This window comes from Amphiprion ocellaris, chromosome 8, assembly GCF_022539595.1.
Source record: "Amphiprion ocellaris isolate individual 3 ecotype Okinawa chromosome 8, ASM2253959v1, whole genome shotgun sequence".
Classification (NCBI taxonomy): domain Eukaryota; kingdom Metazoa; phylum Chordata; class Actinopteri; family Pomacentridae; genus Amphiprion; species Amphiprion ocellaris.
Window position 1 is genome coordinate 528,881 of NC_072773.1, and position 25,860 is coordinate 554,740.

Here is a 25,860-nt window from a genome sequence, read left to right on the forward strand (position 1 = left end):
ATATATATATATATATATATATATATATATATATATATATATATATATATATATGTAATCACTTTAGATATTTTTAGGATTTTATTTCGAAGATTTTTACTCATTTTTGGAAAATATTCACAAGAATTTTCTTGCCAAATTTGAGGAATTTTTAAGGGAAACTCAAGGAATTATTGGAATTTTCTTCCTTAAGGTTTTGTAAATTTTCAGAAATTTGGGGAATTTTAGGCGGATTTTTTGGATTTTTTTTCAGACAAGGAAAAAATATTTTTGGTGCCTGTAAATGAGGACAACAGGAGGCTTTAAACATGAAATAAAGCTGCTAATGGAAGCTGGCAGGCAGTAGCTGAACAGATCTCCGGTTTCCTACCGACCCTGAACGCAGCGGGACGTGGGCGGGGCTTCAGGTGAGCTCAGCAGCAGGTGGAGCGCCTCCACCCAGACGGAAGCTTCACACGGTCGACTCACCTGAACAGGTAAGGAGCTGTTTGTTTAGAACCGGTTCGGTCCGGATGGTTTTAATTCTATAACTTTTATCTCCAAATGTTCAGACTTTTGTTTCCTGAAACCAGATTCAGAGGAGAGTTTGTTCTTGGATCCAGTTAATGTTTGTTTGTTTGTCCTGCAGCAGAAACTTTATTTAAAACTTTATTTAAAAAGCAGCTTCAGTTAAACTTCAACAGGGATGTTAGAACGGTTCTAAACCAGAACTTTATGTTTAAAGAACAGCTGAGGAGGTTCTGCTCCTGTCCAGGTGCATTCTGGGTAATCTGGGTCACGTTTAAAGGTGTTTTCTGACGTCAAACATTAACTGGACTTCAAACATGGAGGGAAATATCACCGCGATTAGTTCAGGGTCAGTGGGAGTTTAGAGCTTCCACATTCTAAACCAGATCATTAATAAACACCTGATCCTGGTGGTTCTGGTCGGGCTGACGGACGGGTCCACAGAACACTGGTCTGAGGTGGAACGTTAAAGTTCTTTTTCCTGGAACCACAACTTCCGTTCTGAGCATTTAACACTAGAAACTAAAAGCTAGAAAACATCAGATTTAAATCTTTATTGACTGTAAACACAAACCCGTTACCTAGGAGATAAAGGTCCGTTTAGACGGGTCCAACCTCAACAGAACCTCAACAGAACCGACCCACAACATGTTGAAACGTTGTCGAGTTTCTAAATCCTCTAAAATGATTCATGTGTTTTTGTCATCGCTCAGTCATGATGTCACCGTTTTCAGCAGCAGCCATTGGTCGACCAACTAGGCAGGTTCTGTTAACCAGAATCAGAACAGAATCAAAACCAGAGTAGAACTACAAACAGAACCAGAACAGAACCAGAACTGAACAGAACCAGTACAGAACAGAATCAAAACTAGAACCAGAACCAGAACCGGTCTTTATTTCTGCTTCTTCACATGAATGAATCTGTGAAGGTTGTTGTGATGAACTCAATGTTTGAGGAGAAAAGATGACTTCCTGTTGTTATTATTACTATTATTATTGTTGTTGTTAATAATAATAACAAATTTTACTTCTAGGCTATGGAGGACTAAAAGTGCCAAAATTAAATAAATAAATACATCATTAAGTAATTAATTAAATATGTCATTAATTTATAAAAAATGAAATTAAATACATAAATGTGTTATTAAATATGTCATTAATTCATTAAAATACCAATTCATTTTAAGTAAAAACCATATCTTATTATTTCACTATTTAATTAATTATTTCATGGTCCTTGTGTTGCAGTGGATCATGAATTTATTTTATCTGTCAACCTCGCCGTCAAAGTCCGTGGGCGGGACTAACGCGAATCTAGTCTAATCCACTGCTTTTGTCTTCCTTGAAACCGGAAGTAGAAGAAGTCTTTCTAAACATGGCGGCTGTGTTGAGGGAGGATCGCTGTGAACTTTCTAGAGAGTTGGTGAGAGATATTTTAGACCTTGCAGAGTATGTGGAAGCAGAGCCTTTTCTGTCTTTGGTGGTGGACCAAAGAATACAGAGGGAGCTGGACGGAGAAAGTTTATCAGGAGGTCTCTGAGTGGATGGCCGCTCACATATACAGTAGACTGTATATAAAGAGGACAGAAGCAGTGTAGGGAGAAGCTGAAAAAGCTCAAAAATGACTATTGGTCCACCAAGGACCACAGCGGCCGGCGTGGGTCAACCAGGAGGTGTTGGAAGAGGTTTAATGGAAGCTATTTACTGGCACCGCACCGACAAGCAACAGGAGGGAGACTCAGCTGCTGCATTATTGGAGACGTTCGAGGACGGTGAGTGTTTTGTGACTTCAAGAAACTTTTACATCATTTGTCCCACTGGTGGCAAGCTTCTTTTAAGCAAACAAGTATATTTAGAAAGTAACGTTGTTGTCTCCTGTAGCAGACAGTAAGCTATCTAGTTAGCCATCGGCGCTAGCTAGTTAGCCATCAGCGGTAGCTAGTTAGCCATCAGCGCTAGCTCCGTGCTCTGCTTGTATTTCGTGCTGCTGTTTCTAACGTTTAGCTCTCAGAAGCTAATACATCAGTCAGCATGACGAACTAAGCTAGTGGTCGTACAGGTTTATTTTTTTCACAAGTTACAATGTCGTATTTTTCGTGTACTTATGGTGAATGTTTATTTCTGTTCAAGAATCCCTTTCCACATGCGAAGCCTGCTCCACCTCCGTCATGGAGCCCCCAGCTCCCCTGCCTCCTCTCCAGCACCAGCTTCGACACCAGTACCAGCTCGGACACCGATCCTGTCAACATCAACGTAACAGCAACGTCTTATCACCGGTAAGACACAGTAAACAGAGAGCATGGTTGATTTTCACATTATTATTATTACTACAGGTGTAAATGCCTGCAAGCATGATCAGAACAGTGAGACCAACGACCAAGAATTCAGACAGATGTAAATGCAAACTGTGCAGCTGCCAGCTCAGGAACGCCTGATGAAAGCTACATGTCGCTACAGTGACACATAAACAGAACACATGCAGCTGCATTTTTTTCCATTGACTTAACAAGCAAGCCACTCTAATTTACTTTCTGGTGCAATGTAGTATTGCAACCATTCTTCTTATAGTCACTAGGTAACTGTGAAACTGAATGAAAATATACATAGAAATAAGAAAACACAGCTGTTCTTAGCAACTCCAAAATGTGCACAAGATGAAATGAAGTTTCGCACCACGTTGTTTTTAGTTGTGGTGGAGGAGATACTGTTTGTGCCTCAGTTAAAGTAAAGAGTGCCAAAAATGTATTAAAGTAAAACTATCAAAGACATGATCATGATTGAAAATCAATGGACGGGTGGCTAAACACATCACATCATAGCTGTGGAGTCCTTCAAGCTCCTGGGGACTACAATCTCTCAGGACCTGCAGTGGGAGACGAACATCCACTCCATCCTGAAAAAGGCTCAGCAGAGGATGTATTTCCTATGACAGCTGAGGAGACATGGCCTGCCACAGGAGCTGTTGATCCAGTTCTACACTGTAGTCATCCAATCTGTCCTGTGCACCTCTGGATCAGCCACACAGCAGGACAGAAACAGACTACAGCCTATAGTACGGACTGCAGAAAACATCATCAGAGACTCCACTCACCCTGGACATTAAACTGTCTCCCCCCTCCCCTCTGGCAGGCGCTACAGATCCCTGTACACAGAAATCACCAGACGCAAAAACAGTTTCTTCCCCACTGCCATCACTGTAATAAACAGCTGAGCCATTCCTACACACCTGTACAATAGTCACTATTCCAATGGACATGTACAGCATTTTTTTCACCATGAACAGCATTCTCTGCTTTTGCACTACTGTGTTTATAGCAATTATCATTTTGCTAATGTGTTTATTCCAGTCGAGCTGTAAATTTCTGTATATATTGTTTTATTTAATTTTGCTACTCTTTCTTTTTCCTCCCTGTTCCTCTTTCTACAGTTTCCTTATTTTTTATTATTCTCTTCCATATTCCTAGTGTGACACCTACAGCCGAAACCAAATTCCGTATATGTTGTGTACGTACTTGGCCATTAAAGCTGATTCTGATCACTTTTCTGTCTTTGGTCTAGGCAAGAGGAAAAGGGGCCACAGAAAATTGGACCTTCCTAGCATACTTGTGGAGATGCAGGCTGAGGAGGAGTGGAGTCATTCCCAGCATGATGAGAACATCCAGTTGCTCCTCAGCGAGGCAAGAGAGAATGAGGCGGCCTTGCAGTGGAGGAGATGGCCCAGAATGCTGCCTTCAACCAGTCATTCCTGGGTGTGCTGGGGCAGCTGGAGCAGGCAGTGCTGGGGCAGCTGGGGCAGGCAGTGCTGGGTCTGCTGGGGCAGCTGGGTCAGGCAGTGCTGTGGCAGCTGGGTCAGGCAGTGCTGGGGCAGCTGGGGCAGCTGGAGCAGGCAGTGCTGGGTGTGCTGGGGCAGCTGGGTCAGGCAGTGCTGGGGCAGGCAGTGCTGGGTCTGCTGGGGCAGCTGGGTCAGGCAGTGCTGGGGCAGCTGGGTCAGGCAGTGCTGGGGCAGCTGGGTCAAGCAGTGCTGGGGCAGCTGGGGCAGGCAGTGCTGGGTCTGCTGGGGCAGGCAGTGTTGGGTCTGCTGGGATAGCTGAGGCAGGTAGTGCTGGGTCTACTGGGGCAGCTGAGGCAGGTAGTGCTGAGTCTGCTGGGGCAGCTGAGGCAGGTAGTGCTGGGTCTGCTGGGGTAGCTGGGGCAGGCAGTGGGCAGCCGGCGAGTGTGAGCGAGTCCACCTCCCATAGACTTGAGATTTACAGGTGCTGGTCATATAATTAGAATATCATGAAAAAGCTCGTCTTTTGGACAACTGCCAGGTCAGCAGTCTTCCCCATGATTGTGTAGCCTACAGAACTAGACTGAGAGACCATTTAAAGGCCTTTGCAGGTGTTTTGAGTTAATTAGCTGATTAGAGGTGTCTTCAAGATTGAACCTTTCCACAATATTCAATTTTACCACATTTGGGATTTTCATTAATATTCAGGTATAATCATCAAAATTAAGAGAAATAAATATTTGAAAGATGTCAGTCTCTGTGTAACAAATGAGTATAATATGTAAGTTTCACATTTTGAATGGAATTACTGAAATAAACTTTTTCATGATATTCTAATTATATGACCAGCACCTGTAGTTGTGTATAGTTTTACTTTTAGCCCTCCACTGTAGGACAGGCCCACCACAGTTTGTACTTTGCACATTGTAAATAGTTTTGATTTTGCTGCTGACTAATAAACTATTTTGTGACTTATGTGATTGCATCATAACTTTTCATTTTGTCTGTTAAGACACTGGTAGGAAAAGATACAACAGTCTGAACCAAACAATTCTGTATTCCCTAATAATGCATTTATGTTTAATGGGATTTAACATGTTTTAACACAAACTCCTTTATGGTTCATAATTCCATTGACTGAATTACACCAAAGCAATACTGATTTATCAAACTGGAATATTCTTAAAACAGCTGTTTTAATGATTTGATGTTTAATTTCTCATGTAATCTTGCTAACCTTCACATAAAACAAACAATAGCATAGACACATCTGCAAAAGGTACAAAAGTTTATTGACAGAATTGCATTCAAGAAAACAATAGCGGTCCGGGGACAGAAAAACAGAAGTATAACGAGAAGAATAACTTCTAACTTTTGCATGACACGTAGTGCTTCAGTGCATCCTGTACATCTCTGTCCTCCTCCTCTACACCTTGTGCCACTGCAGGCTCATGTGCTGCTGCTTCAGGTAAATCCCATGAAGTCTCATCAGAGAGCATCTGAAACACATACACAGCATACATATTTTAATACCTAATAGCGACAAACTGCAGCCATTACAGGGTCGTTCACAGGACTGATACACGATAGCTAGCGAACTAGCATTAGCTTACCCTCATATGTCGTCTCTTCATATCCTCTTGTCTTCAGCTTGATGCTGCTGCATCGCCTCCCAAACTGTCCTGTGTGTCTCCTGAGTGTTTCGACTCGCTGCTCTCAGCTTTCTAAGACTCTTCTATTACTTTGAATCTGACAGAAAGCCACAGACCGAGCAGCAGGTGAACCATCGCCTCCGTTATGTTGCGTTTGTGTCGCACGCAAATGACATTAAGGGACTTTCGGCTCGCTGCGCTATGACGACTCCACCCACGATGAGGCTATATGGAAAAACAGCTAAACCGAGTCGAGCCGAGTCCAGTACAGTAGTGGCGAGCTGTACCGCGCCGGGTAGATGCTAAAGGAAATGCTAAAGGAAATTTTGTCTTGCACTGTGCTGTATCAGCATTTGGGCAGAGGACCGAGTCTTTAGCGGTTGCCAATAAAGTTTTGTTTAATAGAGTATCCAAACCAACGTAGAGGTGAATAGCGCCACCCAGTGTATCGGTATGTGTTCACAAGCTCTGCATCAATCCATTATCTGGAATCGATTTCCCTTGACTTGATGTGCAGGGTAACCAATCAGGTGTTAGGATCCGCCCACCGACTTTGACGGCGAGGTTGACAGATAAAATAAATTCATGATCCACTGCAACACAAGGACCATGAAATAATTAAATAGTGAAATAATAATATATGTTTTTTACTTAAAATGAATTGGTATTTTAATGAATTAATGACATATTTAATAACACATTTATGTATTTAATTCCAATTTTAATTAATTAATGACATATTTAATTATTTAATGATGTATTTATTTAATTTTGGCACTTTTAGTCCTCCATACTAGGCGTCTTTCAGAGCAGCCAGCTCACCGTACAGAGTTAAAACATGAAAAATATAAAACTTAAAGATGGAAAAATTTAAAAGAGGGAAATTGAACTATTTTAAAACAGAAGAAGAAGGAGGAGTGGAAACGTCCAGCAGGTCGATGGTTCTGATGTCAGGTTGGAGGGAGGTCCAGAGACTGGGGGTTTTGGAAGCCATGGAGGTTCTGGAGGTTCTGGAGGTCATGGTGGTTCTGGAGGCCATGGAGGTTCTGGAGGTCATGGAGGTTCTGCAGGCCATGGAGGTTCTGGAGGTCATGGAGGTTCTGGAGGTCATGGAAGTTCTGGAGGCCATGGAGGTTCTGGAGGTTCTGGAGGTCATGGAGGTTCTGGAGGTCATGGTGGAGGAATGGACAGGTTAAAGGTAGAAGATGATCTGAGATGATGTGGGAGTGTTGATGTGGAGGAGATCAGTGAGGTTCTGGAGGTCTAGAAGGTCAGCAGCATGGTTCTGTAGATGATACGGTGAAGGTGTTGGAGAACCGGGGTGATGTGGAGAGAAGGAGTCCTGGTGAGGATCTGAGCTGCTGCATTCTGGACTGGTTGGACTTTATGGAGAGATCTGTAGAGTTCAGGCTGGAGGAACCAGAGAGAAAACCAGGATGGAGTTTCTAGCAGGAGGAGGGTAGATGTTAGGGAGATGGAAGAATGAAGACCCAGAGATGGTTCTGATGGAGGTTTAGAATGAGAACATCCAGATTGTGGACCTGTTGTTGTTGTTTATTGTTTATTGTTGTTGTTGTCGTTGATGAACCAATCAGCATTTAGATCCAAACAGCAGCTTCCAGACGGAGAACCTTCAAGGTTCCTCCTCTGAGGTCTAAACTCAGACCTTTGGTTCTTCAGGTGGAGATTGAAGAGCTTCTAGCTTCTCTGAATTCCAGAACGTTCTCCCTTCAGGCTCCTCAGAGAACATTCCTTCAGCCCTTAGTTTGGTTTCAGCCAGCAGCCGAGAACATCACGGAGAACCTGGTTTATCTCAAATATCAGAACCTTCGAGGAGTTCTGACCCTCTGGATCCTCCTGTCAGCAGGTTCTGACATGTGGTTCTGAGGTTGTTCTGTAGTTCTGAGGTTCTGTGGTTCTGTAGTTTTGTTCTGTGGTTCTGAGGTTCTGTAGTTGTTTTGTGGTTCTGTGTTTTGTTGTTCTGTGGTTCTGGTGTAGTTTTGTGGTTCTGTAGTTTTGTTGTTCTGTGGTTCTGTAGTTTTGTGGTTCTGTTGTTGTTTTGTGGTTCTGTAGTTTTGTGGTTGTTGTTTTGTGGTTCTGTAGTTTTGTTGTTTTGTGGTTCTGTAGTTTTGTTGTTCTGTGGTTCTATAACTTCCTGTTTCAGTCGTCCAATCACAGCCTGTGTTTCTGACCCACTTTGTTCTGTTTCTGGAGCGGTTCTAAGGGTTCATGTCGCAGGAAGTCGCTGCTCCGGTCCAATCGGCTGCAGGGGGCGGAGCCTCAACACACCTGAACTCACCTGAGAGTCTGAGAGGATCTGAAATGTTCCTCTGGAGGTTCTCCAGGAGTCATTCTGGATTTAAGCCTTAAATCAGCGTTTAAAGTCCAGGTTCTGAGTTTAAAGTGATCAGATTATTTATTTCTACTGTAAACAAACAGCAGATTGTTTATTTCTGCTGTAAAAAGCAGATTGTTTATTTCTACTGTAAACAAACGGCAGATTGTTATTTCTGCTGTAAAAAGCAGATTGTTTATTTCTACTGTAAACAAACAGCAGATTGTTTATTTCCACTAGACTGCTTATTTAGAAGTTCTGAATCAGCTGATCAGCCTCTGAGGTTCTACTTAAGAGGAAAATGTTCCACTTTAGGTTTTTTCTGCCATAAAAAAAAACAAAGGGACATTTCAGGATTCTAAGATGAAACTAAATGATTATTTATTTGTTCTAATCAGAACTGATGTTGATGAAATCAAAGTTGTAAATAATTCTAATAACAGTTTTTCTGTTTTTAATGAAGTCCTGAGAATCAGTAAAACCTGAAGGAATCATTTCAACACAGATCTGATCCGACGGCTTCTGTTCTTAGAGTTTCCTTTTATTTAGTTTCAGCACAAAGGTTCTCTTCATGGTTCTAGTTCATTTGTTAACAGGGTTCAGAGTGAATCATTGATTAATGGTTTCTCTACAGAGATTCTCTTCATGTGTTTAATTCTAGTTCTAGTTCTCTTCTAACAGATTCAGAGTGAATCATTGAACAGATCTGGGGTCCGTTTCACGAAGCAGGTTTAGTGAAAACTCTGAGTTTTTTAACCCTGAAATGAGGGAAACTGAGTTTTCCGTTTCACAAAGGGAGGTAACTCAAACCAGAGACAGAGGAGTAACTCTAACCTGTTTCACAAAGAGGGGTAACTGAAACTCTCGGTCAGTTACCATAGTAACAGACTCTATGAATCTAACCTGGTCAGGACCAGGTTTATCTCAGTAAACCTCGAGTTTCTCTCAGTCTCCGCCCTCTTTCAGTCACACGTGATTTGATTTCCTCATTCATTCATTCAGTCAGCTGGCGAGTTTTGGCGAAGTCTAGTTCTGCCGTCTATAAATGTCATGTCCTTTTATGAACGATCCAGTAGATGAAGGAGCAGAATTACTGCACAGAGAATTAAATATTCGTCAGGAGATTGTTTTCAGACCGTGCATAGATGTTCTCACATTTCTGGACAGTTATCTTTTAGAGCGGTACCGTTTCACCTCACAGTCCATAATCTACATCCACAACCTAATCCATCCTTACATTTACATCATTACCAACCACAGTCATGCTCTCACATCCCAGCAGATATTGTGCTGCGGTTCTTTGCAAATGGAAGTTTTTTATATAATGTCGTAGATGCAGAACACTTCAGTAAGACAACTGTATGCAGGACGGTCAGAAAAGTGTGTCTGGATCTGAAACGACTTTTACCATCTTTGTGGTTTTCCCTGGACATAAACCTGTCAGAGCCATCAAGGCTCTGTGTGTGTGTGTGTGTGTATATATATATATATATATATATATATATATATATATATATATATATATATATATATATATATATATATATATATATATATATATATATATATATATATATATAGTTGGCTGAGTAGAAGTCTTTGTCAGTTTAAATAGGCTTAATTGTTTAACAGAACATGATATGGATGCAGACATTTAGGCTGTGTGGGATAAAACCACTGCACAGTCAAACAGCCACTTAATATTTAGGCTACTTTACAATGTAAAACATGATCAAAATGAGGAAGCTCCATGAGATTATGCCAACTTCTTACCTGTTTTAAAAATGTTTTTATATTTCATCTTCAGCTGCTGCCACATGTGCTTCTCCCCTGCAGGATGTTACCTAAATGAAATAACTTAATAGGCTACTATTCAAACAGTTTTCCTGTAATATTATTGTGATTTAAACTTACGCATTGACAGGGCAGCAATGTTCTCCCACACCGTCTCCCTCTCTTTTGCAGCTGCAGGTGTTGCACTTCTTTCTAAAAATGTGTTCAAACTCGCTATATAAGCGCATTAAGATTTCCAATTCAAACGGTGTAGTCCTCCGCTTCCCCGTTGCCATGGTGACTCGTCGAATCAGCGCTCCATTGATCCTGGCTTTTCAGAGTTGTGGTGCATGCGCTTAACTCCGGGTGAAACTACTCCGAGTTGATTTAACCAACTCGAATCAGCCGTTGTGAAACCGGAAACTCAGAGTTTTCTATCTCAGAGTAGATCAACTCAGAGTTCAGGGTTAAACTCAGAGTTTGTTGAACCTGCTTCGTGAAACGGACCTCTGCAGTAAACAGAGTTTAAACCTGAACCGGTTCAGCTTCAGGTCTGAGCACGCTCAGACCGGTCCGACCGCCTAGCTGGAACTAAAAGTCACACTCAGCTCTGACAATTCATCTGCTGAGTTCCAGAGAAACATTCCGTCTGTTCTAGTTTTAAGAGGAATGTCAGCTCAGAATGAAGCTTCATGAAATTTGAATGTTCCGTTTGTTTGCAGCTTTAAAAAAATCAGAGATGAAATAATGATAAATCTGGACCCACCTCTGCATTCTTCAAGGACCTGGAATGTTCTAAGTGAGACTAAACTTAAAGACTGGAAGCAGGAAAGAAGAACGTCCCCTGGAGAAAGTTCTAGAGTAGACCTACCGACAACTGGAGAAAGTTCTGGAGTAGACCTACCGACAGCTGGAGAAAGTTCTAGAGTAGACCTACCGACAGCTGGAGAAAGTTCTAGAGTAGACCTACCGACAACTGTCCAGTTGTCGGTAGGTCTACTCTAGAACTTTCTCCAGGGGACGTTCTCCTCTATGGACTTCAAGGACCTGGAACTCTGTAAATATTCCCAGTATGAAGGTAGAACTCTGATCATTGATAAAGTTACTGGAGATGAAGAACCAGATGTTCTGAGGAGGTTCTGGTTGTGTTAGAAACGTCCTGAAGACCAGTTCGAACTTTAACTTTCATGAACTCTGTGAACTTGTTTCCTCCTGAAGGTTTGTCAGACTGCTGCATCCCTCTGACATCCTGTTAATAATGTTCTGGTTCTCCATCAGTAACCTCCATGTTCTCCACAGATCCAACCATGAGGTGGTTCTATCTGATCTTCATCCTGTCCGTCTGCAGAGCAGCAGAAGACTTCAGGATCTGTTCTTACAACGTTCAGAACTTCAACATGCAGAAAGCCTCCAACTACAAACTGATCCACACTCTGACCCGGGTAAGAACCGTTCTGACCAGCAGAACTCACTCCAGTTTCTGGTTCTTTTCCTTCAGGGTGTTTCACAGCAGCTGGTTCTGCTTCCATAAACTCAGGGTTCTAGTGAAGAATGTTTCAGACAGATGACCTGCAGGAACATAAAGTCTGATGAAACAGTGTTTCTGAACTTTAAAGCAGGTCAACAGGTTCTGCTAGAACCCAGAACCACCATCAAGAACCTTCAAGCTCTTTAAATAAACTGTCAGAACATCAACGTGAAACATCATGTAAACATCAACACATCAACATGTAAACATCAACGTGCAAACACCAGCATGTAAACATCAACATGTAAACACCAACATGTAAACATCGTGTAAACATCAACGTGTAAACATCAACGTGTAAACATCAACGTGTAAACATCAATGTGTAAACATCAACGTGTAAAAATCAACGTGTAAACATCAACACATAAACATCAACACGTAAACATCAACACAAACATCAACGTGCAAACATCGTGTAAACATCGTGTAAACATCAATGTGCAAACACCAACATGTAAACATCAACATGCAAACACCAACATGTAAACATCAACACATAAACACCAACATGTAAACATCAACATGTAAACACCAACATGTAAACATCAACACATAAACATCATGTAAACATCAACACATAAATATCAACACATAAACATCGTGTAAAAATCGTGTCAAAATCAATGTGTAAACATCATCATGTAAACATCAACACATAAGCATCAACGTGTAAACACCAATGTGTAAACACCAACATGTAAACACCAACATGTAAACATCAACACATAAACATTAACATGTAAACATCAACACGTAAACATTTGAAAGTGTCCAGATAACTGAGGTTCCACAGGGAACCATCCTGGATCCTCAGGATATCTTCAGGGTTCCTCCAGCTCTGTTCTGTTGCTGCAGCACATCTGAGTCCAGATAAGCAGGAACCCGGTTCTGATGGTCCTAAGCTAAGGTTCTAAACAGATCTGTGGTTCCATGAAGCTGATGAGATGTGTTCTCCTGCCTGCAGGTGGTGTCTCGCTGTGATGTTTGTCTGCTGCAGCACGTGGTGGATGTAGATGGAAGAGCCGTCAACAAGCTGCTGGCTGTTCTGAACAGGTGAGATCAGGAGGAGTCTCCATGAGTCAGACACATCAGGAACAAACATCCCATAATCCCAGTCTAGACTGTATTCAGTTATCATGTGTCTACACACACCTGCTGATGATGTAACTTCCTGTTGGCCGCTGCACTTCCTGTCATTAACATAACTGGTGATTGTGTTTGTGCCTCCAACAGGGCAGCCGACAGGTAGGGTGGATTTCTGAGCATGGATCCTCCTCTAATCACACATTAATCATCCTAATCACCTGTATCCATCCTCTGACTAATCCTGAAGCCCGTGATGATAACAGCTGACACTTTATGATGGAGAATCTGTTCAGACGTCACACTTATTCTCCTCTCTATGTCTGTTCAGGTTAAATATCAACTTAGATCCATCAGAAGTTAAATCCTCTCAACTCCACCACCGTTTCATGTCTTAGTCATTTTACATCCTTTGGACTTTTATTTTACAACAAATATGGGATATTTCAGTGTTTTCAGGTCCAGTAGTTTGATTTTCTACCTTTTAAGTCTCGTTACCCCAGGAAACCTCCTGGACCAATCAGATAAACGCAGCAGAAACAGAGAACAGAGGATGTAGTTGGAGATCCATCCAGCATGGTGGAACATCTTGTATAGATGATGAGTGGAGTAGAGAGGAAACATTAGAGATAGAAAAACATCTACAGGATGAGGAGATGGTAGGAGCTTCAGGAGAAACCAGCAGGAGGTTCCTCCAGTTGGTTTCTCCTGAAGCTCCTACCATCACCAGGACCTGGATGACTGAGAACCTCCACAGAAGTTTGAAGAGACATTAGTTGAGAGGTTTAATGGTCTGATGGATGTGATCAGTGTTTATTCAGCTTCATGACTCAGATTCTCCAGGATAAAGTGTGACCTTTATTACTTCCAGCATCTGGTTTGTTCTGCAGCTCTGACAGAACGTAAGCTTTAACGCGCCATAAAGTAAAAATACACGATTACAAGAGAACTGAAAAATACATTTTAGGTTTTAGCACCAGATAAGTGAAAGTGGTTCATTGTTGTAGATCACACACTGCTGGGTTCCTTCATCTAGAACAACAGACTTCATACTTTTACTGCAGTATATCTTTGAAATTGAAAGTATCATAACATGGAAATACTTCAGTACTTGTACTTTCCACCACTGTGTGTTTGACTGTCTCAGTAGAACCGATGCTTTAATCAGTTCTATTAATATATTAAGATGTTCTTGTATCTTCAAGCTGAACAAAACATGTTTTCCTTTTTGAATCAAAAAGTTCTATTGTCATTGTACCAAAGAGTACAATCAGATAAAAACACATTCTACACACTTTTCTACACATTTTTATACACACTGTACCCACATTCAACCTGACCAGGAAGAACTACAGACTCCCTATGAATCCCTCAATATCCCAGAGCTGTGGAGTTCTGTAGGTGGAACGTGTCATAGTCTAGAACATGCATAGAACATCCAGAGGACCCAGTACGGAACCCTGTGGAACACCAGGACCAGGAAAACCTCTGTAAAGCTTTGTTTGAACTGCGCAGACCCTTACTCTGTTCTGTTAGCAGCTGCAGATAGTTCCAGAGGAACTGGACCTGCTCAGAACCGATAATCAATCAGGACCGATAATCGATTAGTTTTAGTTTGACCTGATCCCAACTCGCTGTGACATCACAATAGTCTGAACGAATCTCCACTGAGCTGCTCTTCTTAAACACAGCAAACACAGAGGAACCAAAGGGAACATAAACTCTGGGTCGAGTGAAGAACACGCTTTGATGTTCTGTGTCACGTCATGGTTCTAATCAACCCCATTTACAAACAACAAGAGCTGAACCTACTTAAAGGACCTTAAAGGTTCTAAAGTCTGAGTTACCTGAAGACCTAAAGTGTTCCAGATATGAGGAACTATTTCTGTTCCTGGATCTCAGAACATTTGAGAACCCAGAGTGTGACGATGCAGAAGTTCTGTTAAATGAGGTTCCACCAGCCCTTTATAAACCTTAGAATCAGCAGCTCACCTTGTTTAGAACCTCCACCAAGATGGAACCATGAAGTACCTGGTCGGATCCACCACAGAGACCCAAACACGGTCAAGAAGATCCCAGTAGATTCCAGTTGATACCAGTGTGAGGATCAGCTGCTGTGACTCTTCTGTACTTTTACTGCAGTAAAGTGTTGATAATCTTCTACTAGAATCCTGTTTATTCTTAAACTTGTGTTTATTTCTGTTTCCTGTCATTACTGCTGATATTCAGGTAACTCATTTATCCACAAAGTTTAACTCTGACGGTTCTTCTGTTCTTCAGGTTCTTTGCTTCAGTTTGTTCTGTTGGATTAAAGGTTCTGTGTTACAGTCTCAGCTTTAGTTTCAGCAGATTTCTGGATTTGTTCTTTATTCTGACTTTAATGGAACTCGGCTGCTGTCCCGCTAAACTGATGTAACTTTAAAGCTGAGACTCAGTTCTTTAATGGTTCTCATTAATTAGATGAACTGAGTCGGTTCTTTAATGGTTCTAGTTAAAGAAATGAACTGAAACATGTAGGCTGAAGAAGGAAACTGAACACCAAAAAACCCGGAATTCCTCTAAATATCTAGAATACTAAACTTTGCTGCTCCTGCATTCAGCTGCTGTTCCTGTTCTAACATCTGGTTCTACTGGTGGAGGGTTCCTTCATGTTCTGTCAGCTGGTTGGTTGGAGTCCGTCTGCTTCGTTAGCCGCTAGCTAACCGCTCCATGAATGGAAACACTGCAGGGTTTCTGACTAATCACTAACCATACTGTGATTACTGTAATCTGATTACTGTCCATCTAAATGCATGTATGGTTCTGAGGGAATGTCCAGGTGGTTCTGAGGGAACGTGAGGCTGATGTGGAACTAACTGTCCAGTGGTGGAACACAGCACTAAAAATAATGCATTTCAGACACACTGAGGTAAAAGTACACAAGTGTTAGCAGCTGGATGTAGTACTTTCACCAGCAGTGAGGGTTCCTTCTAGACGTTCCAAGATTTTAACAGGAGTTCCAGAACTGAAGCGTTCCTCAGGCTGAAGCCATTAAAGCACCACAGAAGAAGAGAACATTCGAGAATGTTTATTTTATTTCTAGAACTTTACAGATTAAAGGTTGTTTAAACATAGAATTATATAAAAATCAAGCTCAGCACTCAAATAAAAACAAATTAGAGAAGATTTTTTCTTTGGTTCTTGAAGATATTCCACTGTGAAGGTTCTTCAGTTCTAACTGCCTGGTGACGAGAACCAGACTAAGACTAGAACCTTGGAGAGCTTCTAGAGGAAAAACTGCTTCTGGTTATCTGTGGTATACTGAGATTTAGTATTATTGTTTTGGATGTTATGCCAGGGCTTGTTCCAGGTTAGATGTGCAAGTGTACTGTGGACAGTGATTGTTGCAATGTTGTGTTGTTGTTGTGCGGTTTCTCCAGTGGAGGGCGCACGAGCGTGGTGTTACCTGCTGGATGTTGCTGTTGTGACAGAACCACAGAAGAAGCGGCATCTAAGAGATATGTGCTTGGTGGTTGTGCATGAGCTTCAGTAAAGACCACTGAACTAAACTTGAGATGTTGTGCAAAGTTATTTTGGCCACGATGCAACATCTTTTTGGCGACGAGGACAAACAAGATTCACAGTAAGGACGTGGTTTACTGGAGAAAAGTTTCAAAAAGGGGGGAGAGTTACCATAAAAGTTAAGAGAAGATGGCGACCATCGGCACTCTAGCGGCGTTTGATGCTAAAAGTCAAAGCTGGGAAGAATACTGTGAAATAATGGAACAGTTTTTTGAGGCCAATGAGATTGTTGACGGGGATAAGCAGAGAGCTATACTCCTCAGCGTGGTCGGCGCATCTACATACAGTTTAATACGGAACCTCCTCAGCCCAAGTAAACCAAAAGAGAAGACTTACCAACAACTTGTGACGTTGCTGAAAAACCACTTCGACCCCAAACCAAGTGAAATTGTCCAGAGGTACAAGTTTGATTCTTGCGGTCATAAGCCAAATGAATCAGTGACGGAATACGTAGCAGAGCTGCGTAGGCTGGCACAGGACTGTAATTATGGCAGCACGCTGGAGCAGAAGTTGAGAGATAGGATCGTATGTGGAATAAATGATGACCGGATTCAAAGACGACTTCTGGCAGAGACAGATCTAACGTATGAAAAAGCCTTGTCCATTGCAGTCGCGGCAGAAACGGCAAATAAAAATGCACATGACCTCCAGAATCCAAGTGCAACAGCCAAGTGCTTCAAGCTGCACAAAGGTACGCATCAGAGGAGCGCGTTCAAGAGCAGCAGTGTTCAAGAGTGTTATCGTTGCAAAGGACAACATAATGCTGCAGAATGTAAATTTAAACAAGAAAAATGTCATGCATGTGGTAAAGTTGGCCATATTGCTAGAGCTTGTCGGAATAAAGGCAAACAGAAAGGAAATGCAAAATCAGGAGCTGTGAAAAATGAGAAGTCTCATTCAAGCTATCGTTCACATAAAGTTAAAGAACAAACAGAAGAAAGCCACTCTGAGAGTTCAGAGGAAGATCCTTTTGCATTACAAAGTATGAAGTTTAAGCTAGGGCGTATGAGTGAAATACACCTAAGAAAAGTGGATCCATACACGGAAAGCATGAAAGTGAATGGGAAGAGAGTTAATTTTGAGATTGACACAGGCTGCAGTCTCACCGTAATGAATGAAAAGACATTTCAAACAATGTGGAAAAACACGAAAACTCCCCACATTAAACAAGTCGGGGTTAAGTTGGAGACCTATACAGGAGATCCAGTGAAAGTTGTTGGAGCAGCTCATGTCCATGTGAAGTACAAAAAGCAAAAAGCCAAACTGCCCCTCGTGGTCGTGAAAGGAGAGGGTCCTTCCTTGCTGGGCCGAGGTTGGATGGAAGACATTCAACTTGATTGGAAAGAAATAAAAGCCAGATACAAAGCTCGTCAAGTGCACCATATGTACTCAGAGAAGGAGGCAAATGAGAAATTACAGGAAGTGCTGTGCATACATGAGGAAGTTTTCAAGGAGGAGCTGGGCACATTAAAGGGCACCAAAGCCACTATTCATGTGAAAGAAAATGCTGTTCCACGCTTCTTCCGTCCAAGGTCGATTCCTTATGCCATGAGAGCAAGAGTGGATGAGGAAATTGACAGATTGCTGAAAGAGGACATCATCACACCGGTGAAGTATTCAGAATGGGCAGCACCAGTAGTACCCATCCTGAAACCAGTGGGCACAGTCAGATTATGTGGTGATTACAAACTAACTGTAAACACAGTGTCATCACTTGAGCAGTATCCAATACCCAGAGTAGAGGATTTGTTCAATGCACTTGCAAAGGGTAAGCAATTTTCGAAGTTAGATATGAGTCACGCTTATCAACAAATACTCATGGATGACGACTCCAAGAAATACCTCACAGTAAACACGCACAGAGGTTTGTTCACCTAGAACAGACTACCGTTCGGTGTGGCCTCCGCTCCGGCCATATTTCAGAGAACGATGGAGAGTCTTTTAAGTGGCATCCCCCTGGTCGCAGTGTATTTGGATGACATTTTGATCAGTGGTGTGGATGTAGCTGATCATATCAAGAACTTAGACATTGTGCTAAAGAGACTGAAAGAGGCTGGATTACGTCTCAGGAGGCACGTTTCTTCAGGATGAAGTGGAGTACCTGGGGTACAGAGTCGACGCACAAGGACTACACCCAGTGGATAAAAAAGTCAGAGCAATTCAAGTTGCGCCAGCACCAACAAATGTAACAGAGCTTAAATCATTCTTGGGATTGTTAAACTACTACAACAAGTTCCTTCCTAACTTGGCAACCCGGTTGGCACCGTTGCATGAACTGTTAAGACATGATGTTTGCTGGAAATGGAATAAAGAACAAGAAGAGGCATTCCAAAATGCCAAGGACTTGCTAAACACATCAGATGTTCTAGTACACTACTCAGCTGACCGAGAGTTAGTTTTGTCATGCGATGCTTCACCTTATGGAGTAGGTGCAGTAGTGTCACACTTCATGGAAGATGGAAGTGAGAGACCGGTTGGATTTGTTTCTCGTACTTTGCAACCTGCTGAGACAAGATACTCTCAGTTGGACAAAGAAGGACTTGCGGTCATATTTGGAATTGAGAAATTTCACAAATATTTGTACGGTCGCAACTTCACAATTTACACAGATCACAAGCCATTGATCTATCTGTTCAATGAAAAGAAGCCAATTCCTCAAATGGGATCACCAAGAGTACAAAGGTGGGCTGTCAAACTCAGTGCATACCAGTACAACATTGTCTACAAACCAGGCAAACATCACGCAAATGCAGACGCGTTGAGCAGATTGCCAGTCCCTGTCAAATTAAGGAAAGAGGAGAGGACTGAGCAAGTGCTAATGATGGACATACTAGATGAGACACTGATAAGTGCAAAGCAGATAAAGAGCTGGACCTCAAAAGATTCTGTATTAGCACAAGTACATGAATACATCCTCAAAGGATGGCCTGCAGTAACTGATCCAAACCTTAAGGCATTCCACCAGAGGAAAATGGAGCTCAGTGTAAGAGATGGCTGCATCCTCTGGGGAGCTCGAGTGGTAATTCCTACAAAAGGAAGAGAAAGGATGCTGAAACTGTTACATCAAACTCACACGGGAATGACTAAAATGAAAGGACTGGCCAGATCATACATGTGGTGGCCAGGAATGGACCAAGACGTTGAGAGAACTGTTCAGGCATGTCATGAATGCCAGGCGCATCAAAAAGCACCTGCCCATGCACCTTTACACCCGTGGAAATGGCCTGAGTCACCATGGTTGAGGATTCATGTGGACTACGCTGGACCATTCCAAGGAGAAATGTTTCTTGTGATTGTGGACGCACATTCAAAGTGGCTTGATGTTTACCCAACTAAAACATGCACCTCCCAAGTCACTATTGAAAAACTCAGACAAAGCTTCAGTATTTTCGGAATACCAAAAATGCTTGTGTCTGACAATGGAACTTGCTTCACAAGTGCAGAGTTCCAAGATTTCGTGAAGAAAAATGGAATACATCATGTGAGATCCGCCCCATTTCATCCATCTACAAATGGACTTGCTGAGAGAGCGGTTCAGACTTTCAAAGAGGGGATGAAGAAGATGAAAGAAGGGACAATACAAACAAGGTTATCAAGATTCTTGTTTAGCTACCGGATCACACCTCACGCAACAACAGGATTATCACCTGCAGAACTCATGATGTCACGTAGGCTAAGATCAGCCCTGGATTTGGTTCGTCCAGATGTGAAAACCAAAGTGCTACAAAAGCAGCTGAAACAGAAAGAGAACCATGATGCACGCAGTAAACAGAGAGGATTTACATCAGGAGATGATGTGCTCATCAGGAACTATTCCTATGGACCAAAGTGGATTCCTGGAGTTATTCAAGACTTTTCAGGACCTCTTTCGTATACTGTTAATGTTGGTTCTGGTCAAATTGTAAAAAGGCACGTGGATCAGGTCAGAGCTAGATTGGCAGATTCTGAGCTAAATGTTGAGAAAGAGAGAAGCTTAGTGTTGTTTCCTGACACTACTCAAAATGTTGTTACACTACCTGACATGACCAAACCTCACATGTTAGAAGAGCAGAGTCCTAACACAGAGAAAATTGTGTCAGAGATACCTTCTGTCTCAGATATTCAGAAACCTGCTGAGCTAGAAACAAGACATTCCACTAGAGAGAGACGTACCCCTACTCACCTTAAAGATTTTGTTTGTTAAAGTAAAAAAAGGAAAGCTTAATAGACTTTATTGCTTAGTTTTGGGCTAAGTCATCTTCAGTTTATTATTGTGAATATATTATGTACACCTATTGGCTTAAATTGTCATGGTTGGTTTTTGCTTAAAGGTGAGGGAGATGTGGTATACTGAGATTTAGTATTATTGTTTTGGATGTTATGCCAGGGCTTGTTCCAGGTTAGATGTGCAAGTGTACTGTGGACAGTGATTGTTGCAATGTTGTGTTGTTGTTGTGCGGTTTCTCCAGTGGAGGGCGCACGAGCGTGGTGTTACCTGCTGGATGTTGCTGTTGTGAGAGAACCACAGAAGAAGCGGCATCTAAGAGATATGTGCTTGGTGGTTGTGCACGAGCTTCAGTAAAGACCACTGAACTAAACTTGAGATGTTGTGCAAAGTTATTTTGGCCACGATGCAACATTCTCAGTTTTTCAAACATCTCCATCAGAGCTTCAGCCAAAGAGCTTCAGTAGAGGAAGATGTTTAAAGTTCTGAAAGTACCCAGCAAGTTTAAATAATAAAGACTGATTGTGGAATTTAAATATTAAGGATTAAATCCAACAACATAAATAATCTAAACCCAATTTTATGTGACCATCATGGATGTTAAGGCTCAGACCAACAGAATTCTGATTTATTTCTCTTTAAAGTGACTCATTTAGAACTAAAGATTTAAACTAAAAAATACACACTAAAACCAATCAGATCCCAGTCGGTACCTGATGAACATTCTTGTAGAACCCTCCTCTGGTTCCTTCAGTCCTCCTTAAACATCCATTTCCTCCAATGGTGGACGGATCTTCAACTCCAGGTTCTTAGATCGCCATCAGTAGTTTCTGGTCTTCAGGAACCGAACCAGGAGTCCAGTTTCCTTCTACTGAAGCACTTAGCATTAGCATTGGCATGGCTCCACACAGCATAATTAGCATCAGTAGTAACCGGATATTTATTGCAGTAAAAGCATCACATGTTCCTCTTACATGTAGTGAACTATGCTATTGATAAAAATACACAAGTAAAGTACAAATACCTCCATGTTGTACTAGAGAAGATGTATTTTCCACCACTGGACCGACAGCTAGGCTACTTTAGCTTCAGTGTTGTTAGCATGTTATTTAGCTTTTAAAAGCACAGTTTAAATCACATTATAATGTACTTATACACAGATGTACTTCATATTTAGTGCCTTTAAGTACTAAATAGTGGAGTTAAAGTACAGTTTTACTGGATCTGTTAGCTTAGCTTCAGTGTTGCTAGCCAGAATGTTTGCTAACAGTTTAGAAGAAAGCAGCTGGTGAACTAAAGTTCTGAGTTAATCTTCAGTCAGTATTTTGAGTCGAACACCTTCAGGTTTCTGTTCGGTTCTGCCAGAACAGCGGAACACAGAAAAGAAAGCAGTCGTCTGGATGTGAGTTCTCTCCTAAACCAGCCTAGGACCAGACTTTATCAGTATCTCTGGTTCTGATCCGGCTTCATGTGAACCGACTGATTCTGACCTGATCATATAAATCACTGTGAATCTTTGTGGTTCTGATGGTTCTGTTTGGGTTCTACCTGCTGTTTTCACCAGTTTCTCTCCGTCTGTTCTTCGAGGTACGACGACTTCACCTACAAGTCGGTGTCCAGTCAGAGTTTAGGAAACTCTCCTGGCGACATGCAGCAGTACGTCTTCATCTACAGGTAGGACTCACCTGGACTCACAGCATCACTTCCTGTGAGGTCACAACTAGTACAAGAAACTAAAATGAGGCACAAAAGACACGTTAGAATGATTTATGAAGCGTAAGAAGACGTCCTGCAGCAAATACAAACTCATTCAGGAACATCTGTTTGTTTCCAGCTGAAGAACCGGATTTTAAATCTCCACTGTTCTGTCTCTGATAGTAGTAAATCCTAATAAGCACTGAGGTTAGAACCCAGCAGGGATACTGAAGCTGTGAATTTACATGTCAACGATTAAAATATCTCTAAACTCTAAACACACCTGGACGGTATAACAGATCAGAAAACCAAACCTCGTGTTCTGGTTCCAGTCTGGGTTCTAACTCCCTGATACCGGGATGTCTTTATGTATATTTATGTTCCATCTGGTTTTGTTTGTTTTTGTTCTATTATTATTATTATTTCTGTGTTTGTTTTCCAGAGGTTCTAGTTCGTGATCTCAGAATGAGTTCTTTATTATGGGCAACCTTTCTGTCTTGGTGGCCAGGATTATAAAACATGTCTGGTACTATACTAGCTACGCTAACAGACGTTTTTACATAAATAGAACTCCAGCAGAATATTAGCAGAGAGAGGTTCTTTAAAAAACCATTTCTATTAGCGATCCTTGAAGGAACCCCGTAAGGTGTGTCAGATTCATTAAAAAGGTTCCTTTAGGAGCCATCAGTGGTGCTTCAAATGAAGTTCAGCAAAATAGGTTCTTTAAGGAACCATTTTCCAGAGAGTTCTTTGTGGATCCACCTGGTTCTACTTCGTTAACAGAACTTAATAATCGTCTAAGTAAATCAAACGTAAGAATCTGCAGCACTTCTGGGTTCCTTTCATTAGAACATATTAAATATTCTGGGTTCATGGCTGCTGGATGTGTGTGAAACTGAAAAACGTTTGTCAGTGTTCTGGTAAAAACTGGCACCAGATCGGTTATAATCCTCCAGGAGTCACAGTCGGAACCCTAGATCTGGTTCTGTTCAGTGTTTCTTCAACCAGCTTTGACCAACATTAACCTGTTGCTGTTCTCTGAACAGAACTGAGATGGTGAACCTGACGGGTCAGCACCAGTACTCCAGCAAACAGTCCTTCGTCAGAGAACCGTTTGTTGTTCAGTTCCAGAGCAACAGAACCGGTCAGTGGATATAGAACCCAACAGAAACCTGTTGAACTGAGCTGGCTGAGGTTAACCTCCTTCATCTTTTCTGTTCTGCAGCAATCAAGAAGTTTGTTCTGGTTCCACTCCACTCTGAGCCCAGTAAGGCGGTCCACGAGATCGACCGGCTCTACGACGTCTTCCAGGAGGTTAGCAAGAAGTGGAACAACAAGGTGAGGAACCAGGATCTCAGGGGTACTAGAACCACTTAGACACCAGAGTTTTAAAACAGGAAGTGAGAGTTAAGGTGTTTCTGTCGGCTGTGAATCATCGCATCGATGCTGGAACCTTGAATCAGATGTTCTAGAACCATCAGATCAGATGGTCTAGAACCATCGAATCAGATGTTTTAGAACCATCAAATCAGATGTTCTAGAACCACTGAAACACCTTAAACTTACTGGAACTTAGATGAACCGTGTTGTTATTGTGTGTCCAGCGTAAATAGCAGGAGGAAGTCTTTCTGTAGAACAGTCTGATGTGTTTCTGTCCATTCCTCAAGTGTAGGAACTTATGGGTCAAAGGTGTTTGGTTCTACTGTTTTTCACCTCCTGGATGGATGATTACCATCAGTGCTTCAGTTAGACTTTTTCTTTTTGGTTCTTGAAGATGTTCCACCTTCTTCAGTTCTAACTGACTGGTTCCAGGTTTTGACTGAAGGCGTTGGTGTGATGTCATAATGGTCCTGCATCTTCAAAAACAGAAACATGGTTCAAGACCTGTTCTACTTTTAGAACATTCTAGAACATAGAGACCACGCAGTCCATCACCAGTTATGCATTAATTACAGAATGTTCTATTTCTGGCAGACAACAAACAGATCTGTAAGAACAAACACGTGGAACCCTTAGAGAAGGAACGGCATGGTTCTGGTATCAGCAGAACCTTACCTGAGCTGCTGTTCTATGTTCTTGTGTTGGTAGAACGTGATGTTCCTCGGAGATTTCCACGCCAGCTGTGCCTACGTCACCAGAAAGGACCGCAAGAAAATCCGACTTTTCAAGAACTCGAACTTCTCCTGGTTGATCGGAGACAAAGTCGACACGACGGTGACGGACGATACCAACTGTGCTTACGACAGGTGTGTGTGTGTGTGTCTTTGTCTCTGTGTGTGTTTCCATATTACTTAAAAGTTACTTTCGTGTTTGTGTTGCTGTTAATCTTGTTCTTTGTGCTTCAGGATCGTGGTCCATGGAGAACCCTTCTTGAAGGCCATCAAACCGTTTTCTGCTCAAGTCTACAACTTTGGCAAAGACCTCAAACTGCCCCAGACCAGGGTGAGAACCTGAAGGCATCAATCATTTGGTCGATAAAAGTGTTCGTCTCAGTTTCACAAGAGTTCTAAGTGGCATCTTAGTTCTTTGGAGCACCGTTTAGGTGCCTAAAGGAACCGTCTTTCATGGTTCTTCTAGGCATTTTTGTGGGTTTATTAAAGAACCGTCTCCTGTTTTTGCTAAAGATCCCTAGAGTGACATCCTGGTGTTTAAAGGAACCATTCTTTAATGGTTCTTTTTGGCGCCTTTAGGTGTTCTTCAAAGAACATATTTTTGCTGACGTTCTTTAGAGAACCGGTTCTGGTCCGATGCCATCAGTTAAAGTGTGGTTCTGATCCATGTGAACTCTCCGTCTGCAGGTACTTGAGGTGAGCGATCATTTCCCCATAGAGGTGAGACTGAAAGGCCCTGCCTCCACAGAGGTGAGAGTGAAAGGCTCCGCCCCCTTCCTGATCCAGGCCACGCCTCTCCTGCTGCTCCTGTTGTCTGTGATTGGCCAGTTCGTCCTGTGATGTCCTGAAAGAACGATTTTATCCAGAGGAGGTTCTCCGTCGGTTCTGTCTGGTCTCAGGTGTCTTTAAGCGTTTCTGTTTTTGGTTCCTCACAGCGGAGAAGAACCGAAGCTTCAGGAGGTTTAAAGTCTCAGAACTGAAGCTGTGAGTTTCTGTTTATCCAACACTCTTTAAACATGAGCTGTGATGTCAGCAGGTTCTTACCCATAATGCTGTTCAGTAGTGGAACCCTCTACTTATGGACTGTTGGTGTTAATTTCCTGTTTCCTGTTTGTCGCTGGTTCCACTTCCTGTGTTTGTGGCTCAGGTTTGTCCAGAAGCTGCTGTAAATATTCACAAAATGTCGGGAATTTGTGTTTTTATAATGTTCAATAAAGTTTATTATGTTTGAATTTAAAGTATTAAAACGCTGACATTGATTTTTTTTTTTACAACACTAAAGTTTCATTTGGGTCAGACGACACAAAAACACACAACAGAGCTGACAGGACCAGAAATAGATGGATTTAAAGAGAGGCTCACAGAGGCACAAAATCAATAAGAAATGACCTCACAGAGACACACTATCACCACAAAATAACACCAAAGACACAAAACAACCACAAAGAGACACAAAGCGACCACAGAGACACAAACTGACACAAAATGACCTCAGAGACACACAAATCGCGCCCAGATTGTCAGAGTAACTGCAGAGGATCGAGCTGGAGCCGCAGGTTGCAGTTCTTCGGTCCTCTTGAGTCTCCGGAGGCGCTGCAGCTCATCTCAGCCAGGACAACTTGTTCCACCGACGAAGAAG

The 25,860-nt window shown here is 42.1% G+C and overlaps 2 protein-coding genes across 3 annotated transcripts; both read left to right on the forward strand.

Annotated features, from left to right (window-relative positions):
* The first annotated feature begins 346 nt into the window (after nt 1-346).
* On the forward strand, nt 347-25,468 carry LOC111563817 (deoxyribonuclease-1-like). Of its 2 annotated transcripts, XM_023263084.3 has the most exons (10): nt 347-476; nt 11,336-11,478; nt 12,532-12,620; nt 12,801-12,812; nt 22,003-22,089; nt 23,157-23,254; nt 23,336-23,448; nt 24,199-24,356; nt 24,456-24,552; nt 24,909-25,468. In XM_023263084.3, exons 2-10 carry the CDS (start codon nt 11,344-11,346, stop codon nt 25,059-25,061), a joined length of 942 nt encoding a protein of 313 aa, XP_023118852.1. In that variant the 5' UTR covers nt 347-476; nt 11,336-11,343; the 3' UTR covers nt 25,062-25,468. The 2 variants fall into 2 exon arrangements, with proteins under 2 accessions (XP_023118852.1, XP_023118853.1); XM_023263085.3 differs by lacking the exon at nt 12,801-12,812.
* Nucleotides 483-5,637, forward strand: LOC129349472 (circumsporozoite protein-like). The gene is made up of 3 exons (XM_055012691.1): nt 483-2,279; nt 2,638-2,783; nt 4,066-5,637. The coding sequence occupies exons 1-3, from the start codon at nt 2,129-2,131 to the stop codon at nt 4,777-4,779; spliced, it is 1,011 nt and encodes a 336-aa protein (XP_054868666.1). The 5' UTR covers nt 483-2,128; the 3' UTR covers nt 4,780-5,637.
* Nucleotides 25,469-25,860: the final 392 nt, after the last annotated feature.

Excerpts from the sequence above, each read along its gene's own strand:
- LOC129349472 (XM_055012691.1), top strand. The coding sequence starts at position 2,129 with ATGACTATTGGTCCACCAAGGACCACAGCGGCCGGCGTGGGTCAACCA. Across the intron at positions 2,280-2,637 it reads ATTGGAGACGTTCGAGGACG|AATCCCTTTCCACATGCGAA; the intron begins GTGAGTGTTTTG and ends TTTCTGTTCAAG. Across the intron at positions 2,784-4,065 it reads ACAGCAACGTCTTATCACCG|GCAAGAGGAAAAGGGGCCAC; the intron begins GTAAGACACAGT and ends TCTTTGGTCTAG.
- LOC111563817 (XM_023263084.3), top strand. The coding sequence starts at position 11,344 with ATGAGGTGGTTCTATCTGATCTTCATCCTGTCCGTCTGCAGAGCAGCA. Across the intron at positions 23,255-23,335 it reads GTTCCAGAGCAACAGAACCG|CAATCAAGAAGTTTGTTCTG; the intron begins GTCAGTGGATAT and ends TCTGTTCTGCAG. Across the intron at positions 24,357-24,455 it reads ACCAACTGTGCTTACGACAG|GATCGTGGTCCATGGAGAAC; the intron begins GTGTGTGTGTGT and ends TTTGTGCTTCAG.